The 24558-nt window shown below is 37.5% G+C and overlaps 1 protein-coding gene across 1 annotated transcript in view; it reads right to left on the reverse strand.

Annotated features, from left to right (window-relative positions):
• SENP7 (SUMO1/sentrin specific peptidase 7) overlaps positions 1-23588 on the reverse strand; it is a 43761-nt gene extending 20173 nt beyond the window's left edge. Inside the window, exons 1-11 of the mRNA XM_010143197.1 lie at positions 23553-23588; positions 20905-21012; positions 18535-18629; positions 12190-12387; positions 10386-10583; positions 6477-6592; positions 5578-5747; positions 3572-3932; positions 2814-2974; positions 1715-1861; positions 219-252 (exon numbers count right to left, since the gene is read on the reverse strand). Of these exons, the coding sequence (XP_010141499.1) occupies positions 219-252; positions 1715-1861; positions 2814-2974; positions 3572-3932; positions 5578-5747; positions 6477-6592; positions 10386-10583; positions 12190-12387; positions 18535-18629; positions 20905-21012; positions 23553-23588 (1624 nt within the window). The remainder of the gene's footprint in view (positions 1-218; positions 253-1714; positions 1862-2813; positions 2975-3571; positions 3933-5577; positions 5748-6476; positions 6593-10385; positions 10584-12189; positions 12388-18534; positions 18630-20904; positions 21013-23552) is intronic.
• Positions 23589-24558: the final 970 nt, after the last annotated feature.

Here is a 24558-nt window from a genome sequence, read left to right on the forward strand (position 1 = left end):
GTTCACCTTAAAAGTGTAAGAAGCTACTGAATTATTAATGCTTACACTACAGACACCAAGACTTTTATTTACTAAAAAAAAGATATTTTAAAACTACTTAATTTATTTGTGAAAGCAAATGAGGTTATAAATTATTCATAATAGAAATATAACTATATCTTTGAAGTATGGCATTAAAATAGTATAAGAGAAGGCTAAAGACAAAAAAATATTCTTACCCTGAAATGGGATCATAATATACTTGGTTGTAAACTGAAATAAGATTAAAAAAATTTAAGTTAATCTGCTTTTAACAAATTGATTAAAGCAAAGTAAGAATTTTTAATTATCTGCACATCTTTCTTTGCTTATAGCCAAATAAACTGAAAATAGTATCAGAGAATCATTTAGATTAGAAAAGATCATTAAGATAATTGAGCTCAACTGGTAATCTAGCACTGCCAAGACCCATACACCTAGTTGAAGACATACTATTGCCTACTTCACCTAAAACACTCCTAAACACATACTGCAGAATCTAAATGACAGCAAAGATGCTTTCAGAGGTGCTAAGCACTGAGAAACACTCTGCGAAGCTGCCTACAGGCTCCTTAAGAATTAAAAAAGATGATGAATTCTTGGGAAAAAAGGATCTCAAGCACCCCATGCTAAAGACTGTCAGCTGCACCATTTGAATGAAGGACACTACATAAGCGGTGCAATCCTGTGGTGTTACTTTACTATTTACATTATCCTTTGAATTAAAGGCCTTTGAAGTTTCCACTTACACTGCTGCTATGTTAAAAAGACTTGGCTAAATAAAGAATGCTTTATTGTCACTTTGGCAGAAGGCTGCCACATACATTGAAAGGTTTCTCTTACTTTACCACAGTAAGCATCAAGTTGTTTTTTCCATAGAAAATTTTCACTTTCCACCTAAAAGCATTGATTCTGAAAGTATTTCAACTCATTTCCTCAAATGATTTTGGCATATCAATTAAGGAAACACCCATGGAATGTTTTCATTGCTGCATAAGAACTGCTGTGCAAAACTGCTGTTTGGTGAAAAGTTGAAATTGTTATTGCAATCCAAGATTTCAAAATGTCTTACTGTAAAGCAAAAAGAGATATGTATGTTCATTTCTTTTTGAACTGCAATATAAATAATGAGCCTGATCAAAGGCCTCTTGAAACTCCTGCAGCTGGTATTCCATCTCAAGCGCAGCTTTACTCATATTTCTACACCCTGGGAGTAGTATGTTGCTTCTGTGCTAATGCTTTTAGTGTTGTTTTTATGCAGCAATAATCTGTTTAAAGAGTAAGATTAGCACATAGTAGATAAGAGAACTCTGATCAACGTGGGTTACTTTATTCTAATATCTCTGCTATTTCTGAGAAAACTAATTGGCATTTATTTCAAGTGACATTAACATGGCCATTATTTTCCCTTAGAAGTCATTAAAAGCTTTCTTAGCACGATCTCTGTTACAGCACAGCATTTAAACGGAACCTTTACATCTGAAAACCAAGGCCACAGCAAATCCCAGTTAGCTTTTCTACTGACAACAATCCAAACACACAAGGCAATGAACTACACGTTCCATTGTTTAGCCAAAGCAATCTGATGCAACAATAACCAAAATTTAGTGCTTCCACACTAAGTACTATTAGCTTTGCTTAACCAAAATTTGAATTTTAAACATTCTCAAAATATTGCCATAATAGAAAAACTTACCTTAGCATGACCTGTTGATAACCATTTACATTTTCCAATGTATAGTCTATCAAATTCAACATCCAATATTGGCTTCATTTGTTTTCCAGGTGTGCTTTCAGAAGGTAAGCTGATAGGACATTTATCTTCAATTGACTCTGTTAAAAACTGGGGAAAAAAGTACATTTACTACAGGGCTTTAAACGAGATACTTCCCTCCTGTAACTTTAGAAATTTCCTCTTCATGTTTGTAAGAATTTACAACCAAAGCCAACTTCCACATAAAAATTCCGTATTAAAAAGCTGTAAATGTTATTACAGTCATTACTGACAATGTCCTTAAGGGCTTAATAGTATCTTGTTCTACCTCTGAAGTTCCCATTGCCAAGACATAACCTTTGCTCTTTACTAATCTAGAGCCAACTAAAAACTCGAACGACAGAGCAACAAAAAATACTCTTCGTTTGATACCAAAGGTATAGGATCCAATTCAATGTTTATGATCAAAATGATGCATCCGTGAGAAGCAGCAGCAATGGCTATTTCTGACTTGATTAGAAAGAAAACCCCAGTTCAGGTCAAAGCAAGCAGCACAAGACTAATCAAGTCCAAAATAGGGCAAGAAACTTTATGCATTCAAATTATACGGCTAGCGACACAAGAAAAGGAACTTTACCTCTGTCTGCTGTCAACAAAGATCCTTGAACTTCTCAATGCACTGAATTATAACAGAATACTGGATGACAAGAAAGCACTACTGACTTGAACTACAATCAATATAAAACATTTTGTGAGGAAAAACTTCTCACAGGCTTTTCATCATGTCTACCTCCAGCTCAGGTTGCACTTCGACCGCCCCTGTTTTGTAATATTAAACATTTCCAAATATTTATTTTCAAAATGTGAAATACATTGTACATTGCAAAAACACTCAAGCTTCTCTGAAGACTGTCCAGAATTCTATCTGTGAAATAAAGTACTGCAGGTATTCCTTGTTGCTAGGACTCATCCTATCCGCTCTAAGCATTTCACTTTTGTTCTAACATACAAGAAAAAATAAATGCTGGAGAAATAAATTAAAGAGTTAGCATAACAATATACAGGCCAAAAACTGGAATACCTGCTCTGTTTGACTCTCCATCTTGTCTTCCAATTGTTCTGCTAAGAAATAGAAGTCAGACTGTTGCTCTGGTTCTTTATTATCAGTGATATTATCCTGCAGCAGTTCTGTGCATTTTGGTTCAGAATCATCTTCATTTTCATCATCACTGGAAAGGACAACTAAAGAGGAAAAAAGTAGTATACATATACTACAAGACACAGATTTGAGTATATGTATACATGTACAGACTATCAATGACGACTATCGTGTACAGACTTTCATTCACTGAGGATTTCAGATGAGCAAAGACTTCTCTCTTGCACTACGTTGTATCAAAGTACATTGCCCAAACAAGTCAAGGCCTGCATGCATGAAATGTAGGCAACACGTGTACGCTTTGTATGTTTATTAACACTTTTTACCCAAGATCCTCAAAGTTATTTGACTATTAAAGGAAATCAGCCACAACACAGCTGCTTCAAAGAATATTTTTTCTCAGTTCAAGCATCATTAAGAAGTACAAGCTTCATTTTCCACAGCCACAAAATCAGCTGCAAAGTAAGGACTGGAATTTGAAAAATCCTGCTGTCTATCCTGTTTCTCAAGTATAAGACCCTCTACACATCAGCAGAGGACACCAGCAAAAGCTGCTGTTCTCTAACTTGCATAATGCATTACAAAAAACAGGATCTCTGTCTTCAATCTTTCATTCTGCATGTTTCAGTTAGTCAGTCATGCATGCTCTCCCAGTTCCTAAGCACAGATACAGTACATACTTGGGTCAGCTGAAACAAGTTGCCGATTACCCCTGCAGATTCTGTTACGCAGCTTGCTTAGGTACTGTGACGTGTCCGCCTTTAATCTCCTGATGGTACTAACTTGTGGTGAAATCACATCCTCACTGGTGGCAGAAAGCTGTTTCTCTGACAATTTTCTGGGAAGAAGCTCTGAGGCAGGTTCCTCTGTGCAGCTGTGAGCGGGCCTTAAGTGGTTGTGGGTGGAAGCATCTTTACAGTCTCTCTCTAATGGCTGTACCACACAATCTGGCACCAGAATTGTATTAGATCTGCGACCTTGTCCATCCTCACAGGGTGTTCTCCAGCTTGGAGACTGAGTTGAACTCAATTTTCGCTCTTTCTAGAAAACAGGAATCAGAGACAGGATAGAAGTTTACTTCTTAACACTTTTATGATGGTTCAGATTGACAATCACTGAGACTTAGCTATGTGCTAGACAAAAATAATCATAGCTTAATGCAGCTGCATTTAGAACCCAAGTCAGGGTAATTTCTTGGTCAAGCCTCAGTCAACTGGGTGAACAGGACTCAGCAACTACCTGCTTCTGTGCAGTTTTAATCAGAAGGTTACAAAGACAGGTTTATTGTATTCAAAAGCTTGAATATAAATCAGCTTGGTATTTTTTTTTCCAAATCTTACTGACAGATAAGAATAAAACTTGAGGGAAAGGTACAACAGACTGAGGAGGAGGGAGGAAGATATGACATCTGCAAGATTTCAAAAACTCCTGGTATACTTTGTAGTTTTTGTCCCTCATTAGTTCTATAACACCTGTGAAAGTGTGTTGGGTTTGTGTCTGGTGGGATTTTGGTAGGAGAAGAGGGGCTATTGGTGTGTCTCCTGTAAGAAGCTTCAAGAAGCTCTCCTGGCTCCAAGTCAGACCTGCCTCTGGCCAAGGCCAAACCAATCAGCAGCTCTTTGGTAACATATTTAAGAGGGCATAACCTGTTGGGAGAGATCCTTTGTTTTGTGAGCTCTTTTGCTTTGGAAAGGAGCAGGACACAGGAGAGACAACCATGTGGATACTGGGGTCAGTGAGGAAAGTGGGGGTGAGTCATGCCAGAGAAGCCATTCCCCTTCAGCCCATGGTAAGACAGCAGAATGAACCCCTGCAGCCCTTAGATACTAATAATGGGGCAGAATCCACCTGTGGTCCATGGAGAACCCCACAATGGAGCAGGGGACCGCTCCCAAAGAAGTCTGTGACTCTGAGGGAAGCCTGCACTGGATCAGTCCATTGCTGTGAGGACCACAGCCCACAGAAGGGACTGATGCTGGTGGGGGAAGTTCACGGAGGACTGTCTCCCATAGGAGGGGAGGACTGTGATGTGTTTTTCCCCTGAGAGGGAAGGAGCAACAGAAACAACATGAAAGACTGCAACTGACAACACCCCCATTCCCTACCCCCTGCACCACTAGGGTAGCAGAGCTGGGCCCAGGAAGAAGGGAGGGGGTGAGTGAAAGGTGTTAAGATTCTGCTCTTATTCAGTTGGTGACTTGGTGGTGGTTTTGGTTAAATTAATTGATTTTGTTTCCCCAAGTGAGTCTGTCTTTTGCCCAAAACCGTAACTGGAGAATGAGCCCTTCCTGTCCCTTGTCTTGACCTTTGAGCTTTCTGTTGTATTGTCTCCTCATCATCCCATCAGAGGAGGGTAGGAGTGAGCGGCTGCGTGGTTGCTTTCTTCCTGGCTGGGTGGGCTTAAACCACAGCAGAAAGAAGCTTCACTTAAGTAGCCTTACTTCCAAAATTGTTTTACTCTATGTTGCTTTCAGAAAGGAACATTTGTCATTCATCTCTCACAATTTTTCTGCTACAACAAACATATTCTGATGTTATGGACAGAAGTACATATATACTCACTCTTCTTGATGCAACACTGAACTACTTACTAGGGATATCCTCGTATTTTATTTCTGATGTTGCTGCTACTGCAGTGTGTGTGCATGCACGTACACAAACGCACATTAAAATAGGTTCAACTTACTGACAGTAGAAGTGATTTTTCTGGAATGTGTGCATTACAATCATCAGAAATATATCCACTAGATCTTCTTTTCCTTTTCTCAGAATGAGAAAAGCCTGATTCTTTCTGACTAAAAGTAGTGCTGTTCATGTTTCTGCTCCTCTTTTCCAGTTCATCATAGTTCTTGTTTTCTGTGTCAGAAAAAAAAAGTGTTTTAATGGGTTATCCTTAAAAATCTATTTTTTCAAATCTGTTATGCCTTAGATAAAGTGCATGGAAACAGATACCTTCCACAATAGTTCTTTCCTTTTTTCATTGCATGTGGCTGCCAAACTATATTCCCTAAAATAATTAAGGGAAGATTATCATTGCACAATTAAGATAAGGGTATAACCAAATTCATAGCTCCCTTCCAAGAATTAACACTTCACAGCCTGTCTTTTAGCTTCTGCTGGATGCAACATTCTCCATTTCCTGTTGTGATCTGCAAATATTACTAACTAGTATCAAAAAAGATAGTACATTCTCCCTGCAGCCTCAGCACAGAGCTCAATTTTTCAGGAGTAATTAAAAATATAATCGTATAGCATAAACATTTTAGCAAACAAACTCGTTTGAGCATTCTTAACCTATGACATTCTTGAGTATAAAAGACTTTTTATAAAATCAAGATTATAACAGTGCAGTGAGGCTTCCCTCAGTTTCCTTTTTCTTCCACAGATCTGATTCACCTTAGCTTTATTCCTATTTAAAAACAGCTATTTGATGTATTTTACCATATCTGTATAAAACTGCATTTTAAGGAAACACATATACCATGTGAGATATTTTATATCTCATAATACTAGACTAAAAAAAGAAATTTTCCTAACGCTCTCCAAAATTCATATGTAAATGCCGGATTATTGCTCACTACAAACCTTTCTTCTGCAGCTTCCGTCTTCCAAAAGTGAAGACATTATTTTTTTCTGGTTCCTTAGAAGCCTTGGTCAATTTAAACAGGTCACTGTCCGTCTTTCTCAGGCAATGCTCAGACCTGTAAAGAATATTAACTATGACTTATCTTTAATTTTTAAAGAATACTGAGTAAAAATCCCAACAGAAATGAGGTGGTTAGATCACAAACTTCTGTCTCTCTTGTAATCATGTGGAGCTTGGCAAACAAAACAAACTAATTCAGTCCTAATTGTAGAAATATGCAGATACTCTAACATAATTAAGGAAATGGATGTTTCTAAAAGGCAGGAAGTATGAAAATCTGACATGCTTGACACCAGACACTGAAATATTATTTTGCTGTAAACCATGACTGCAACAAGAACACGTAACAACAAAAAAGAAAGCAATAGTCAGTTGAGCGTATCCTTGCCTTTGTCATGCATGTGGTGGGAATGAGGTGACATAGATTTTTAATTTAGATTAGAATTAATAGAATCCACAGAGTAAGTTCCTGCAATGAGAAAAGATTCAAAATACAAATTTCTGCTGAAAAGGGCCTGAAACAGTAACTCCAAAGGAGGTGGAGGGGACAGGAAATGAATGAGGAAGAAACAGAAAAGAATTACAGTACAAGAAACTAAGCAACCTATGGGTGTTCAGTTGATGTTGTAGTTTCACTCTAAACTGAAGAACATGCAAGAAAGTAATCAGTTGAGGGGAGGGGTTACATTTTATTAGCTTTTTTAAGAGCGTGTATTCAGGAGGTACTGATAAGACTGAAAAGTATAACATTTGAGGTCTTATCTTGTAAATGTACTCTCAATTTCTCTGGAGGCTAGTTACAGCTGACAGAAGTCTATACAACCATATTTGTGTTTCTAGTGTACACATTACAATAACATTTAGTTATATATTCATGTGATATTTTCTCACATTAACTTAACTACATTCAGTACCCAAGACTTATCTCATAACCCTGATAAATCTTCAGAAAAGAAACTAACCTTCATGACCTCTGCTTCATTTTCTGTGAGAAGTGGAAAATAAGAAAGAACATAAATAATATTTCATAGATAAGGCAATCTAATGCTCCTCTGGAAAACCTGCTCCACTCTTCCTTTCATCACCTCACTTAACACAAACGGATTTTGTGTTCATTGTTTTAGAGTGTGCCTAACTCAATGTTGCAGACTCCTATTTGACAAGAGCTATGTGATCATCACAATGTCTGAAACCACTGATAGCTAAGCACGGACTCAAAGAACATCATCAAACATTCTTGACATCTCTAGACACCAAAACTGCTGGGACACTTTCTGAACAGAGGTCTATTCTTCAGTGCCATACCTGTAAATTAGAGTATCATCGTTCTTTGGGAATACTGTGAAGTCAAATAGAGATTTCCAGACTGCTCTGATACTACACTCATGAACAGCATATAAGCACTGTAAAGACATTACTGATCACCTTTCCATTCACAAAGAATCATGTACTGGACCATATACAGAAAAAGTGTTTGGTAGGCACTACTATTTATTCTGTGTATTGAACAAGATGGAGTTTCAAAGATCAGGCAGCTGTAGTTCTGGAGTAATATCACTACAGAAAACTTCCTTGTGGAACCCATGTCTCTCTCTCAACTGAAATATGTGTACACATAACAGCTACATAGATTTGATCGCCTTAAAAGGCTATACAAAACCATTAAGTGCTTCTTTGCATCACGATTCACGCATTTCAACAATAGGAAACATTTCAGCAGTAATGCTTCAGCTAATAAGACTTATCTGGACATATTTAGTCTATATACAAATTCTGCACATTTTATCTTCACTTCAAATCTTTGCTGATAACTCAGTTTAAAACACACCTCTTAAGAGATAAATGCATAACCTAAGAAGCTACAGCAGTATATACTAAAGTGTTCTCAACACTCATGAGAAATGAGTAGGACACACATTTTAAATCTTTAAGTTTCTTTATATTCAAAGACTACCTCAAATTCGTTAGTTACTGATAGGTCAGTGCTGACTTAAACAAATGCATTACACACCGGGTTGCAGTGAACAAGCAATGCAAAATCCACCAGCTCTGTAATACCAAAAGAAAGACATTCACAGCAAGTTCTGGCTGACAGAGAAAGGTTAACTTACTTACTACCACCCCGTTCTGATGACATACAATTCTTGGACTTAATCTGAAATTTCCATAGTACAAAACTGGAACAATTTTCAATAAAACAGAGCATGCATTCTAGCTACTCTGATGACACAGAAGGATTTCTATATGAGCATATGCATAACCATTATAAGGGGGAAGCATCTCCTCCGAAAAGACCTCTCCCTCTCTGAAGAGAGAATCAGTTCCAAGCATACCTTACGCACAGATCTTAGATACAGAGAGGTAACCAGGATCAAATCACGCCTTTGTTGAAATAATTCCTAAATTCTCCATTTCCCATGTGATGTCTATCAATTTGCATTAGCATGCTGGTCACCGGGGAGGGGTGGAAAATCCTCTTAATGTTGGTTCGTGCCAATAACAAGCCTTTTACTTAATATATTAGAAAAGCCTATCACAGGAATGGAATATTAATTCCTGAAACAATGGACCATTCCAAATCTAAAGCAAGCTGAGTACATCAACTACTAAAAAAATTACTAGTTCAAAGCATTCTTATGCTTAACACAAAACTCAATAGCTGCCCTCCAGATAGGAGCTTGAAAATAATATGCAAGATGTTTCCTCAGATTTAGAGAGTTACACACAAGAACCTACTACCTCCCATCATCCAAAACAAAACCAACTGAAAAAATTTTAAAGATTTGGTAGTAAAACAAAACACCCCCAACAATCCAGACATTCCCCATACTTTTAGTCAGACTACAGTTATGGAAAACCATTTAGCAACAAATGTAATCCTTCTAAAATGAGTCAGTCTAATACACTGATCTAAATCCCTCATTTAAATTGTAGCTTTGTTGTTTGATCCCTATTAATTTAATAGGGATTCCAACAGAAAAAGAGAAAGGAATTCTTACTGATTTACATTCTCTAAGATGCTTATATATCAGAATGAGGAATGACTTCTTTTTCTCAATAATTTTTAATATTTCTTTAACCCCAGAACTATTGATTATTCCTGCCCTCACAAATTGTTCTCCTCTTATGTCCTTTTTCTATTTTCATCCCCCAAATTTCTTGCTATCTGTTCCTATGGATACTTTGCCATTGAGCAAAGAGGTGATCATAAAAGACAAGAGGAAACAGCTTACTCTGAATTCAACTTCCATCTTAGAAAAAAAAGTCACATAATTCTAATATCTGATTTCTGCTAGTTCTACATGCCAAGCATTACTGTGATGCCCAGTCAACCTAAACATAGGAAGAAAAGAGGAAAAGTAGATGTTAAGCAATGCGAAGACACATATACAGTCCTTAAACAATGGCAGTCTGTTGGGATCGAGACCACTGGTGAATTAATGTGGAAAGAAATGAACTACCACAGAGAGTTGTACAAAAGAAGCTACTTGAAATCATGCTACAACACATTAACAGCAACAGGAAAGCAAGGTTTTTGCTCTGGACACAAAAATCAATTTGAGCGTGTTTGAATTACTTGGCCATCTTCACAAATCAAAACACTGATCTACTACAAATGGAAATTCCCTCTATGAAAGAGAAATAGCCTATTAACATCAGGTACCACAAATCAGAATAGATGCAATGTTAAAACGGCTTATTGCAGCAGCATGTTAGTTTGCACTCCAGAAATTAGATCTCCTGCTTCAAGACAAGAGTATTACAAAAATCGTTTCAGGGAAATTCTTTTCTATTGTAAAGTTATGTCATTTCAAGAAGACTCGCAAAATCAGTAGTGAGTAACATACCTTTCAGACAGAAAAGAACTTTCATGAGGAGAGCTTAATATTTGGCATGTCTGTAGGCTGGCAACAGATGATGAGGGTAGTTGACCTGATCGTAATATGTCAGCATCAGATAAATTTGCATCAATTATTATGTGGCTGTCTACGTATTTTCTTCCAATTTTCGTCCTCAGGACATTCGTCAAGATAACTTTGGGTTGCCTGCCATATATAACAGTAAATCATAAATACTGCACTGAAATCTGAAGAAAAAAAACTTCTTGTTAAATTCCCATATCTTAAAGGCTCAATAACCATCAAGTGTAATTACCTTCAGTCCCTTAGAGATAAAACAAAATCCCACTAAGGAACTTAAAAACCAAGGTAAGCACATAAACAGAAGAAAGCAACAAGAGACCAGGTATTAAATGCTAGCCATACAATCTCACCTCAGCCAGATCCAATTCACACTGCATTGCCTCTAATGCATCATCTAAGTATTGTTGAAAAACTGGTAAACGTTTATCTCTAAATAGCTTTCATGCACTATCTGTACACAACACTTCTCCAAACTATGGAGAAAACTATCTTGATTTTTCTGTAAACAAGAAGCCTCCAGTGAAACAGAATTAATTTTTCAAGCATTTAGTCAACAGGTAGAAAAGCAGCACACACATAAAAAAGCAGCATTACATTTTATTCCCCTCCTCAACTTCCAGCTGGCATTCTACAGAATAGCAACAGCAAGGCTCAGAAAACATCTGCAAGTGTTAGAAGAGAAAAGCATCAAAAATAAGCTAATCAGAAATACGAAAATGCAACTGCCCATTTGAGCACATAAGTAAGAACGGTGCAACTTATTTCATACAACACCACTGCAGTCAGCTTGTTGTATAGCCCTTGATTTATCCACTTAGTTTCTCAAACTGAGATTTTAATTCTACTGCTTCCATTGCAAATTATTTTGGTTTAGGATGCAATGTCATGGCCTTTTTTGAACTTCTTACAAACAACACGGTCTTTTGGGTATTGACTGCATAATTCTCCTGTTGCCCATGCTCATCCACAAAGCACACTCCAACACAGACTGTGTGATGTCTGGGGAACACTCAGATCTCCTTTTGCACTGAGATGTAAATTTGCTTTTAATCAGGAGACTACCTTACAGACAAGATGTTGCAGAGGTACACAGATGATAAGCAATGAGGATACTGTTGAGAGGAAAAGTCTAATACACAAAAACACTGTAGTCTGGATGTAACCTCCAATAAAGGAAGTCCCTAAACCATTTACCATCAGAAACTCAAAGAGAAAACCCTGAAAAAAGCATTCTCTCTAGCCATACTCTTCCCTAAGTATCTGCAATTGTCCACTGATGGGGGAGAAGATACGGACTTGATATGCTTTTCTTCTAGCCCTTTAAGCCAGTTCTATTTTCAGGAGTAGACTGAAATAGTAATAGTGAAAATAAACCTTGATCTTCACATCTTCTCTGAGAAAAGAGAGTTCAATGCAAGTGTATGCTTTTCACAAGAACAAAAAACAAACACTTTGAGACTCCAGTGGCTGAATCAGCATTTATTGGTCTTGTTGGTACAGGACCATCTAGAAGCTGTCTGGTCAGAAAACCCACTACAGAGTGCCTGGTACCATCTCTCTCAATGATTATCAAAAGGAACCAAGTACAAGGGAATTCAATGAAGTCAGATGACATCAGAATATAGATCATGAACAAGACAGCTGTGGTACAATAAAGAATAATTTCTCATAAAAAAACAGCTGCAAGGAAAATTATTCTGTTTAATGATGTGAGTTGAAGACAACATACCTTTTAGACAGAAAAAGGCTTTGGAGAGTAGGGTTTAAAATTTGCCAGATCTTTAGGCTGGCAGTAGATGATGAGGGTGGTTGATCTGAATGCAGCTTGCCAGCATCAGAAAAATTAGCACCAGTTTTAGGTTGCACCTGTGGGTATTTTCTTCCTATTCTCGTCGCCAGGACATTCGTCAAGATAACTTTGGGTTGCCTGCCATACATACAATAATAAATGAACAACAGGGTGCTGAGAACTTAAGTCACATGAATTCAACAAGGCTTTTCTAAGAGTTTACTGTCTCTGCATCATACCTTTTAACTTCAGTAGAATTAAGTTCACTTCCTTGACAATTTACAAAGCAGTTCCCTTTGGAGAAGAGGAATCACAAACACATGTCTTGATCAAGACAGCTGTTCAAGGTTTCTTCTTCTGGCATCAATGACTAATGTGCTTCTGAAGAGGTAAACTTCCAGCACAGAAGCATGGAAATTTTGGTGCATCTTTTTATTGCAAAATGTTGGAAATGGTGTCACTATGGCCTTACAAACTATTCTGAAAGTCTACAGTTGAGCATTTGCAGGATATGAAAACTCATATTGTGGCATCTGTTTTAGAACCATGAATATTATTGGTTCCCATATCACAAATTCTATTACGATCTTGCCAGGGGCAAAAAAATAAAACTAAGCTAGTACGATCTCTCAGTTTTGAAGCACCAGCTGATTTCTATTCAACCTTACTAGAGAACTGACATATAATTACGAATTACAAAGCTAGTAAAAACTACCTACTGCATTTCTTTACACAAGTATCTATATACTTCGCTGATTCTGCTAGATTAGTACTGAAGTGTTCACGTGAAGAATTAATTCTGCAGCATGGCCAGTACTTTGGACAGTTTCCTTATAGGCTGATGAGCACTATTTATCATAAATGATTTGTCAGGATTTACTTTATTTTCAAACAGATGAGAATTGGACTTGTTTTCTCAGAGCTGGTCCTAAAAGGATACTAAAGTTCAGGCTCATTTTTTGGTCTTAAAAGATTACTGAGGCAAAAATTGTTTTTTCTGTTGCATGTCTTGTGCAACAAATTACATTGTTCACATTGTGGAGCAGGAATCCTTCTTTTATAGCTACAGAAAGCATTTCACTCCCACAGCTGTTACATGCATACTATGGTGACATTTCTTAAGCAAATGGCTGCTATTCCTCAGTAGGCTGACAACTGAACAAGCAGCTTTTAGGAAATTATACTTGTCCCACTGACATTCATTCAGCTCTACAGCATGGTTACATGGTACCTAGTGGTAAACAAATATAGATATTGCATGAAAACTGCTGAAGGGCAAATATGGTTGAACCTAAAAAAACATAAGATCCAGAATTGCCATGGTAGCGAAATACACTGAACTTGGGGAACACATTTCATGTAATCCTTGTATGCTGCTCTTTCAGTAGCTGCATGCTGAGATTTCTTTTCCCACATTACCTACCATGTTAACAAGACACATGATCCCTCACTGAAGAGATATTAAGGTTCCTATGCACACCATAGAGAATCTGCATGAGGTATGAACACTGGTCCATCTTACAGTGAATGCCATAATGTGTATGCAATGCGTTTCCTAGACCAGTGTTCTCCAATTTTCTTTTATCAGTACCCCATCAGTAAAAGTATTTTAAGCACATACATGTTGATTTAATTATAATTTATAGAGATGTAATAACGTACTAATTATGTACCTTATAAAATGGAAATAGAAATTTTAAAAAGAATACAATAAAGATGAAAATGAAACTACTTTATTAATTGTACAAAAAAAATTTCCTTCCCGCACCCAAATGGGTGGTCTTGCACACACACCTTAGAGACCACTATCTAGACAATGGACAATAAACTTAATTGGTTCCCATTCAAAGCCAAGCAACTTAAGCTCAAGTGAAGGCAGTTTCCTCCACTCTTTGGGCTTCTCTTTGAAGTTTCCCAAAGAAAAACTAGAATGCTAAAGACCAAAAGCTTTGTTTCACATAACAAAAAAAAGCTATGAGGTGAAAAAAAACATCCCTTAATTAAGGCATTCTGATGCCAAGAAAAGGGACAGAGGAGAAAGCCTTATGTAAGGGTTTAGTCCTAATTAGCTATTGGAAAAACAATCCAAGGTTTCTGAATTAAGGTACTGACTCTAGGAAGGCAATGAGAAGTCATGCATACAAAGACAGTCTCATTAGAAGACCGACCTAAACCACAGAAGTGCCACAGAATGTTTTAGGCAGAATCAGGAAAAGACACATATACATTTGTTCTTTTACCTAGACCAGTACACACTCTATGACTACTAATGCAAAGAACTACTCTTTAAGAATGTATTACAGAGTCTGAACATGTGCTTACTGTAAACCTTAAAAAGGTTTGTTCTATGCTCTAAGCATCCAGACATTGGAGTTTCATTTAAAAATATGCTTTAACTACTGAAAAACTTAGAAAGTAAATACATGGAGGGTAGTTCAGTAACACTGGGAGTAAAATAGACTCAGGAAAAACATCTACACTTAAGCCAGCCTGTACATCTGTAAATGATGACTGAACACAGATCCCCAAATTATCTGCTATACTGTCCACAGAATAAAGTGCGCAAGTCATGCAAAAGACATTTCAAAAGATGAAGAGTCAGTGTCAAGCAGAAAAAGAGCAAGCAAAGTATGCATTAAAAGCAAGTCCCACCATGCAAATCCAGCAAGTAACCTGCACAACAGTAAGACTGGAGGCATCTTGGTGAAGGAAAACCAAAGGTGATTATTTTTGTTTCTAAAGCAAGCACCTACCACAGCCCCTCTTATCTACCTCCATGAAACAGAGAAAAATACACAAGCAAACATAATGGAAACATACTTACACATTCAAGGATAGAACAGACCAAAAAATATATATATTATGAAAATGTTGTTAGGTGCTCCTAATAAGTTTCATACTGTTTTTCACAGGAAAAAAAAAGTTTATCCTACCTTACAAAGCACAGGGACCCAAAGCTATTAACTGTTTGTACGTCTTTGGGGAAACTGTTTGACCTCTATTTCACCCTATAGTCTAAGCTGCTAGATCCAGACTCTCTCAACGACTCTATTTGTGTACACACTACTGTTATAACCACTGGCTCAAATTTGTTCAAATTTGCATTAGAAAGCAATCAAAGTGAGACCTGGACACTACTGCCTCCTTTTTGAATAAATTATTAATTGTCTACACCACTACATCTTCACATCTATATTCTTCTACTAGCAAACCCAAGGTTTGGGAAGTAAGTATTTTGACAGTGGGATGCCACATACCATGCAAGGGTCACCCTGTCAGGTCTCATAAAAGCTGAACATCTGTCCTGGGTTTAAAGAATAAAGTCACTGATAGACTTGGTGTGTATTCAGCTATGTGAGCTTCTGTAGCACATGCACAACTCAGGAGGTCCTTGGCCTTTCAGAGCGTGAAGGAATAACGTGACACGCCACCACTAATGTGAAACTCTGGTTGCCACATTCACTGACTACACCCTACTGAGAAGAAAGCCTCTGTATGTCCTCCTCCTATGTCAAGACCCTGACCTTTCATCCTACTAACCACCTTGCTTTGCTGGATCAGGAAATTATTACTGCCAAAGTACTCTCGTCAGGGCAAAGGGAACCAGTACGTAAATGACTGCCACAAACCCCTGACTGCTACAGGGTCAGTACTTAATGCAGCTGTGACATGTATTTCAATTAACATTTAAAACACTGAGCTGAATCACACACATCTTAAGTACTCCTCCTACCCTTCCCCTAAAGAAAACTTGACAGACCAGGATGACAAGCTTGAATTTCAGAAGTGTCCTACTTTGCTTCTTTTTTTTTTATTGTCAGTTTGTTTTGATTTCCCCTCTATTTCCCTCTTGGTGTAGTGCCCAAGTAATATAGCTGAAGTAAGTGTAATACAGCTGCAGTAACCTTTATTTCTAGGTGGTGATAGCTATCCTTGAAATACTGTTATCCACTTCCCTGACAATAAAACTTTCGTTAAGTGCAATACAAAACATTAGTTGACCAATTACGTGAATACCACACCAAACTTTCTGCAATTACGCTAATAAAATCAAACTATTCATATTTCATCACAGTCCTAATCTGTTTTTCAACACAATCATGGGAACTTGTAAAAGACCTCTAGCATATGAAAAGGACTAGGGAAACAACCTGTCCCAAGCCCTATCTGGGATCACAAATGAATCACGTGACAGTGACCTGTCACAAGGCCATGAGCAGAGGTGTTCAAGTGAGAGCAGCTGTGATTGCTGCTTTCAGCCCCCATGGTCTCACATCACAGTAGGACTGATAGAAGCAATCAACTACCAAATCTGGTAAATCAGAACTTCAGTTAAAAACACAAGTGAAGGTGGGTTTGTGCTAATACATCCACTTTGTCCTTTCTGACTAAAATTAAGTGCCAATAGCAGTGCTCAGGCAACACATTAGATGAAACACAACTCCCTAAATATTTGAGATTAGCTCCTACCAACAAAGACAACTTGTTTTAAAACATCAGGAGCTAACAGGGGTTCCTCATTAAGATTTATTTCCTGCTTTTCAATGCAAATGAAATATTCCTCGTTGAGAAGGAGGAACAGAGAAACTTTCACATTACAAAGATTCTCAGCATGCCACTTTACTCTCTCCTCTTCTGAGTTTTGTCAGCTCTCAAACTTTTGCTCAAGAAACACCACCTCTTTAGAACCTGTTTGCTCTTTCTACTTACTATGCAATGAGGGCAGTGTGTTACCAGTGTGGTACCCAAATGGAATACTCAGAACGAGCTTTACTCCAGGCAGTAGATTGTTTATTTATTACATAGAACCTCCAGCCAGTCTCTAGACACACACATGCCGGGGGCGGGGGGGGGGTGTCAGGGCGGCCATGGAAAGTGAAAAATGCACGGGTTTAATATCTGAATATTTACTGTCTCTTTAGTCTAAGTCATTTCTCATTAATATACTTGTAAGAATTTTGGTAAAAATTATGGTACACCCACAAATGCTACTTTAAAGTCTTTCACATATCAAAATTAACATATGTAACATCCAAATGTAACTTTTTTTTTTTTAAAGCTCCTCAATGTTGAAAGATCAGTTCAAAGTTTGCTGAAAAACTTTCAGTGGTTGGTATCAGACATCAAACATTTCACAGAATAATTAAAACTCGGGAAACTGCAGTTAACATAGCTTTTACATTCTGCTAGATTGACCCTGTGAGCTACTCCCTCAAAGTTACTGAGAAGCATTTTGAGGTAACTACATGCAAACTGACATCTATGTCTCTGAGAAGGTACGAAAAATTCACAATCTACTTCCCTGAAACGGTTTGAAGCATTCTGGACACAAAGACCAGGCTACTCACAGCTCACAAAACCACTAAATTTAGCAGTGTCAAAATCAGCTTGCTGTCACTAAGCATTTTCACTACCTGCGTATTTTCTCACTGGAACTTAACTTGACCATACAGCAGAGAATGCATACTCTCATTTGTTTAGATTTGAATGATTTGTGGAATAACAATTGCTTCATTAAGATAATTAATTTAATCATGAGGTCGTTATGCTTCCTAGCTGCTGTTAATGAACCTAATTCTAAATTTTCATCTCAATTTGTCAGCTGCAGTACTTACAGCCTCAAAATTTTCTTGGATAAACAACAATGTAGCTGACAGCTTCACATAAGATGATTTTAAATAATATGCCATAAGCTCAAAGAAAGCAAGATATTTGCTCTTGGCAACAAAGCATAAAGTAATGGCACATCAGCAGTCTTGTTTACCCACTTAGAATGCTAACTTGATTGTAACACAGAGGTGAAACCTCTAGTTTTTTTACTGCCTTCTCTTACTAATCATCGTATTTCTTGATGGTTTATTTTGTTTTGAAGAGCTGATAAAGTCAGGTTAACGACTGTGGACTACAGAGTAAAAAGTGACGAGCAAAAGACCATCTGGAAAACCTCTTAAATATCTAAACTATCTAGGGCTAGAATGGTAATTTACACTTAAGAGAGTAAAGAACACCTTTCAGGATTCCAAGCAGGTCAACAAGCAGTAATTCCTCTAGTAAGTACTGCACTCCCATTCTGATGTTGCAGTCTTATGTTGCATTAAAGCGAAGAAAAAGTTATGGGTGCTATTAAATCACTGAAAAGTGATTCTCTGAAGGCGGGCTACCTAACAGCTTGAAAAACATCTCTGCAAGACACAAATAATTAGAGACCAGGGATACCCATCTTTGAGAAAGATTATGAAATGCTAAATATACAAACAGAGAACTAATTTTGAGATTACTTCCTACCCAATCGATTCTTCATCATTACAGCTGTGTCTGTCACTGTCCTTTTGCCTTTTGATTTTTCTGGAAGGCCTTCCGTTGTTGGCACTTAATTTCCACTGAAACAGAACAAGTAAAATTGACAGGTTCCAACATATATATGTCATAATGGATATTACACTAGAAAAAGGATACAATACCAGACACTGAAACAATGTAATTGATCAAATAAAGCAGAGCTACAAGCAGTATATACAAAAATTTTGCAAAGACTAAATGTGCTTGACACACAGCACCCTCAGTACCACCTGATATTGAATGGAACTTTTTTTCCCTGAAGAAATTTGACAATACGGGGCAATTCAATTATTTCCCTATTTAAAGGGCTATCCCAAATGGAGACTTATATATTAGGCCTGTTTTACACAACCATAAATACACAAGATAACCTCTACCTTCTTTAAGTCCATGCATTTAACTAAATTATATTTCACTCAAAGATACAAAATTCTGGGAAGGAAAAGGAATTTGAAGGGTTGGTACTTGGGTGGCACAACTCACAACTACAAGACTTAATTTTTTTCCAAACTCTCTTTACCAGAACGCACTTACATTCTCAAATTAACTGAAGCTCCACCAAAACCTGTAGTTACTTCTTCAATTCTACCTCCCTCTGCCATTACCTCCTCCTAATCTCTCACTTTCTTAATGTAAAAGTCAATAAACAGATGTTTGAAAAATATGCCAGTCAGGCTGAAAGCAAACTTATCTCCATTACTGTTTAAGCGTGGGGTGAAAGGGCATCTGAAAAATTCATACCCACATATATTTGACATACTGTAATAAAGTCTGAAGGACACATCCCGTATCAGTCTTTTCCCTTCCATAGGGGCCAACTCTAATGGAAAGTACCCTCATTATTGAAATGGTTGGCAGCAAGAAACTGCCTTAAAGGCAAAACTCCCTTAAAGGTGCTCTCTCCTTCCACCTTCAAGCATCACCTAGCTTATCTCACAGCACCAGTCTTCACACGTGTTAGAGACCTATATGCCAAAAACACTGAAAGCTGCACAAAATTTCACAAGCAACATGGACCAACTCTGGAAACACTTAATACAACTAGGACAGACCTTTGTATGGATAGAACAGTAATATCTCTTTTAATTATGATACCTCATGAGCAATTTTTTGTTTTAAAATAGGATATAAAGACTAGTCAGTGATAAAGCACACAAAAGCCCTCTACCACACAGAAAAGTCTGAAATACACAGATACAGGTAAGAAAAGGAAAATTATACAATATACAGGAAATAACAAGGGAAAAGAGAAATTTTTTTCTAGCGGTAGAGAGAACGACAGGAAAAATTCCATGTAAGCGCTGCCTCGCTCCACCTAAGAGGTTGCTACCTGTAACCACAGGAGACATTACTTCCAACTTCAAAAGCTGACTGTAATTGGATGCTCTGCTCATTTGAAGTATTAACAGCATACAACACAACCACACAGTCAGTTTGCATTGCAACATGCTCAAATAACCAGGCCTACCAGGAGACCTGGGTCAGAATATCAGCACTACTGTAAGTCAAAAAAATTCCTGACTTCTCTCACTAGGTTTTTAACTCCTTTGTGGGTAAACCTGCTTGTCCAGTCCCACAATTCTGAAAGCGCTAAAAATATTAACAAACCCTCAATGCTGAGGTAAAGGAGTCAAGAGTAGCAAAACATCTTTCCAAAACTTGGCATTTTAAAAATGCTTACTGAATTTGGGAAAGATTTATAGAAGCTAATATTTGCTTCTATATATGACTGAGATGATTAAGACAGTCATTTGTGATAAATGCCATATAAGTACTTTTACAGTCTTTCGGTCTTCATGCTGAAATCAGTTATCTCTGTATTAGCACCTAAAATTCTGACAAAAGGCATGCAGTAATTAATATGTTCTCCTACAGTTAAAGCTCTCGGATACAAATGATAACTAATTGAAAACTCAGTGTAAAAATCATTACCATATCATAACAAGAAGTTTGTTAAGTGACCTGAATACAACCTAGAAGTTCAGGGATCAGAAAAGAATTAACTAAAATAAATAAATAAAATAATATTTGCTTTTAAATTCATGACTATCAAGACAATTTCAAGCTACAGCTGAAAAACAGTTCTGCTTTTTAATGATTTAGGCTGGCAATACAGCACTAAGACTTCCATTTCTGTAACTGTGTGCTTGCAGGCAGCTTTCAGATCTACACGCTTGTCTCTTTCCAAGACAGTCTGGGTCAAACACTGGCCAAGGCAGCACTCTGTACTGAGAAAAAATTCAGCCTCCAAAAGAGAACCAAAATCCCATATAACATTCTTCTATGCACTTTACATTCTGAAGAACTTCTCTTTACCTCTTTTAAAGGGTGGTCCCAATGGTGGGAGCCTGGGAGCCTTGACAAAGGGGACTGAACTTGGACATCCTCTGACCTGGTGTTTGTTTTCTTCTTTGGTATACGAAACTGAAAACAGATGATGTTACACAGATGATCACACTAAATTATCCACTGGTGCTGTGAGCTGACAAACTGCCACGTACAAATTTTTTTCAGCTGTCAGGTAAAATAACAAAGTTGTGAGGGAAGCACTGAACTGTGACTTCAATTTAAATGCTTTCCTCCTTGATGCTTGATCCTAAATCAAGTATCATACCACACGAGGAGCTAGTTTTAACTAGTTTGAAAGAGGAAGAGCTTTTTTCAGACAGTTCATTAACTTTACCACAACTTCAAACATGTGCCCAAAAGGTGAAAACCAATCCACCAACACAATTTTCTTAGCTTCCTCTGATTTGTTTACGTTGTAGTTTAATCACATCAGTTTAGAGAATATTAAAGAGAAAATAAAATAGCTGAATGCCACGATGAATGTCACACTGGGTTCACACGCTCTCAAAAAACAGTTCAGGATGAAGAGCAATTACATCTTAGAATAATACAAGCATTCTGGTATGATAACTTAGCATCAATATACTATAATGTACTCAAAATAGCATCAGCTGTTGTCATTGCCAGCCTTCATAAAAATGGAACCAGTGTTTGGAAAGTAATTATTGAAAGATAAAGCAATTAGTAATTCGTAGAAATTTGCCAATTTAGGAAAAAAATATGTAGGAAATTATGTTCACTCATTGAAATTCAAAACAAAAATGGTCAAACTAAATTCCTACCAGTTCAATCAGACAAGGAAAGAGAGTGACATTTCCTGTTAGTTAATTAAACCAGTTAAAATAAATTGACTGAAAGAATAAAAATAGAAGCCTTGCCATTTCTCCATGTATCCTGAGACACTTGGTATTCTCCAGATATCTTTACACTGCAAATGCAACTAGATTAGAACTTATCAGAGAGCAGATGCAATTTTTACATCTTTCAGACAACTAAGTCTATCTCAGATAGGAAAAAGCTGAAGTTACTCCATGATGGCCACTGCCAAGTGTATTATGAACTTGATTTGCACGTCACCAGATAACCTACCTTGTAACATGAAATTACAAGCAAGAACTCTAGAACAGCAACATTAACAACTTGATTATTAACACCAAAACTGTGTTTACTAGCTCTGCAGGCAGTTCTTCAGACACACCACAACTGAAGTATATTGTACCATAATGAGATAATCCTTCATTTCTTCACTTTGAATTGTGAGAGCTCTTATTCATTCTTCACACTTTGGAATAAAGATTTTTTTTTTTTTAGTAATTACACCTGAATTTCTATACAGTACATCAAACTGCTTTTGCTGGTCAAACGCTGTAATAACAGTTATGCCTTGAATAACACAAACCTCCAATTATAAAGGGTGCAAACATTACGCACAGACAACACTTCTCATACAAGCACCTCCCTTCCCATTTAAGCATTTAAAGACTGAAATATAAATTTTCTTACTCAAGAACATTTGCAATTAGATTGATTTTTTTTTTTTTGAGAAGTGGCCTATAAGCACACTTTATCAGTCAGAATACATTGTTCTGATCTACACTTTAACGGCCAGGTACAAGTTTCTTACTTCAGAACTCCACCAGCTGCCTGAGTAGTCGTTTCTGCTATGAGCTTCCTAAGAACACATATTTATCTAAAATTTTAACACATTCTATTCGAAGTTCAGAGGTTCAGATAACTTCCGTAATAACGTAACATAGAAAGAGAGAAGGTCAGACTCAGAAAACAGAAAGAGATTAGATGGACAGACAGAAAGAGGTAAAAAGCACAAGATACAGGCAACAGCAAAATTTTCTCCTCACCATACAGTATCTTCCCAATGCTTGTGTTTATTAAGAAGATTTGGTTTCCAGTGCCCACATTTAACTTATGGAACAATCATGAAGTCAAGATGTAACCAACAGATGTCTGTATCTATGGTAAGTGCAACGCATGCAGCTGCCACAACCTTTCCCTAACAGAAAATGACTAACTTAACATATACATGTGTAGACACACTTAAGACTCCAGTAGGATTTTTCCTGAAGGTTCCCACCTTGAGGTCAGAGAAAGTTCATAAACAAGGTGCTGGAAACAGCTTATTCCTAAAACATTAAACAGTCCAGACCTTACCCAATCAAACCAGTTGCTGTGCCTACAGTTTGTTTTCACCAGTGCTTCCATTGCTAGAAATGACTACTAATAAGGATATTTCAGAAAAAATAAACACTAGCATAAGTAGCCTCTGATCTCTGCAGATAATTAAATATTATACAGTTATGCACCTGCTCTACTTAAGCATTACTCAATCTTACAGGTGTTAGTTTAGGTCTTAAAATATCCTTGAAGATATGCATGTTGTTTACATGCAATCAAATGTTAAGCCTATCATGTATTAATGATTGTTCATCAGAAGACGTTATCACTGACTGCTACTGGAATATACTGTTTCTCAGGTAAGAGCGCTCCAACAAAGCAAAGGCTAGACCACTGGAGAATGAAACTGGTTGCACAAATACATCAGAACACCCCAGGATACCCACAGCCTCCAAGTAAATTATTGCAAATTGTAAAAACACACTGACATGACTTGAAGATGATGTTCTTCCTTCCATGATTTTCTCTGTGGAAAAAAAACATAGAAAATAATCTTAGCAAGGGAAGCAGGACCACAGTAGTTGGTACTAAGCACAAAGAAAATAATTTTTGACTAAGCTAGCACAAAGAAAACTCATTCATCAAATCATCTGCGTTGGAAGGGACCTTTAAAAGAACATCTAGTCCAATTCTGCCACAGGAAGGGCCATCTTTCACTAGATCGGTTTGCTCAAAGCCCCATCCAATCTGACATTGAATGCTTTCAGTGATCGGGCACCCACAACTTCCTTGGGCAACTTGTTCCATTGTCTCACCACCCTCACAGTAAAGAATTTATTCCTTAGCTCCAACCTAAAACTACCCTCTAGCAGCTTAAAACCATTGCCTTTTGTCCTGTCACTACAGGTCATTGACAGATGCAATACAAGTCAGACATATGCTTGGGCAATACTTTGGATTGTCCGTGTGGATAAAACTGTTAATGAAATTTTCACTAGAATTTATCCTTAGCAAAGGCACTTACTGCCTTACTCCACACCCTGGCAAGCACACAACTAATATGCAGTTCAGACTCTGATGATGCAAGTGAAAAGGAGTCACAGAAGACATCTGTAACACTACAGGGGAATAAAAAAAAAATCAAGGATTCCTGATAACAGATAAACTTTTTCCTCAGTGGAAGAGCACAGCTTCAGATCTTCCAGCATTCATAGGGGTTTAGTCTCTACAAACACTCTCTGCGACCCCAGCATTGAAGTCACTCAAGACCTGTAAGTTTGCATACTTTCATTTAGCTCGGCGGTCCCCTAGTGTGGGGAACAGCACCACGTATAGACTCGTGAAGAAAAGCCAAACTACTGCTTATTCCAACGCCTGCAAAGAGGAAAAGCCGACCAACGCCGGCCTTCTAGCAGCTCTAGGGGGAGACAGAGGCACCACCCAGGGGTGGCACTACCCGAGTCGTCACCGCATGATCCCGCCTCCGCC

Source organism: Buceros rhinoceros, unplaced genomic scaffold (assembly GCF_000710305.1).
Source record: "Buceros rhinoceros silvestris isolate BGI_N320 unplaced genomic scaffold, ASM71030v1 scaffold9209, whole genome shotgun sequence".
Lineage (NCBI taxonomy): Eukaryota > Metazoa > Chordata > Aves > Bucerotiformes > Bucerotidae > Buceros > Buceros rhinoceros.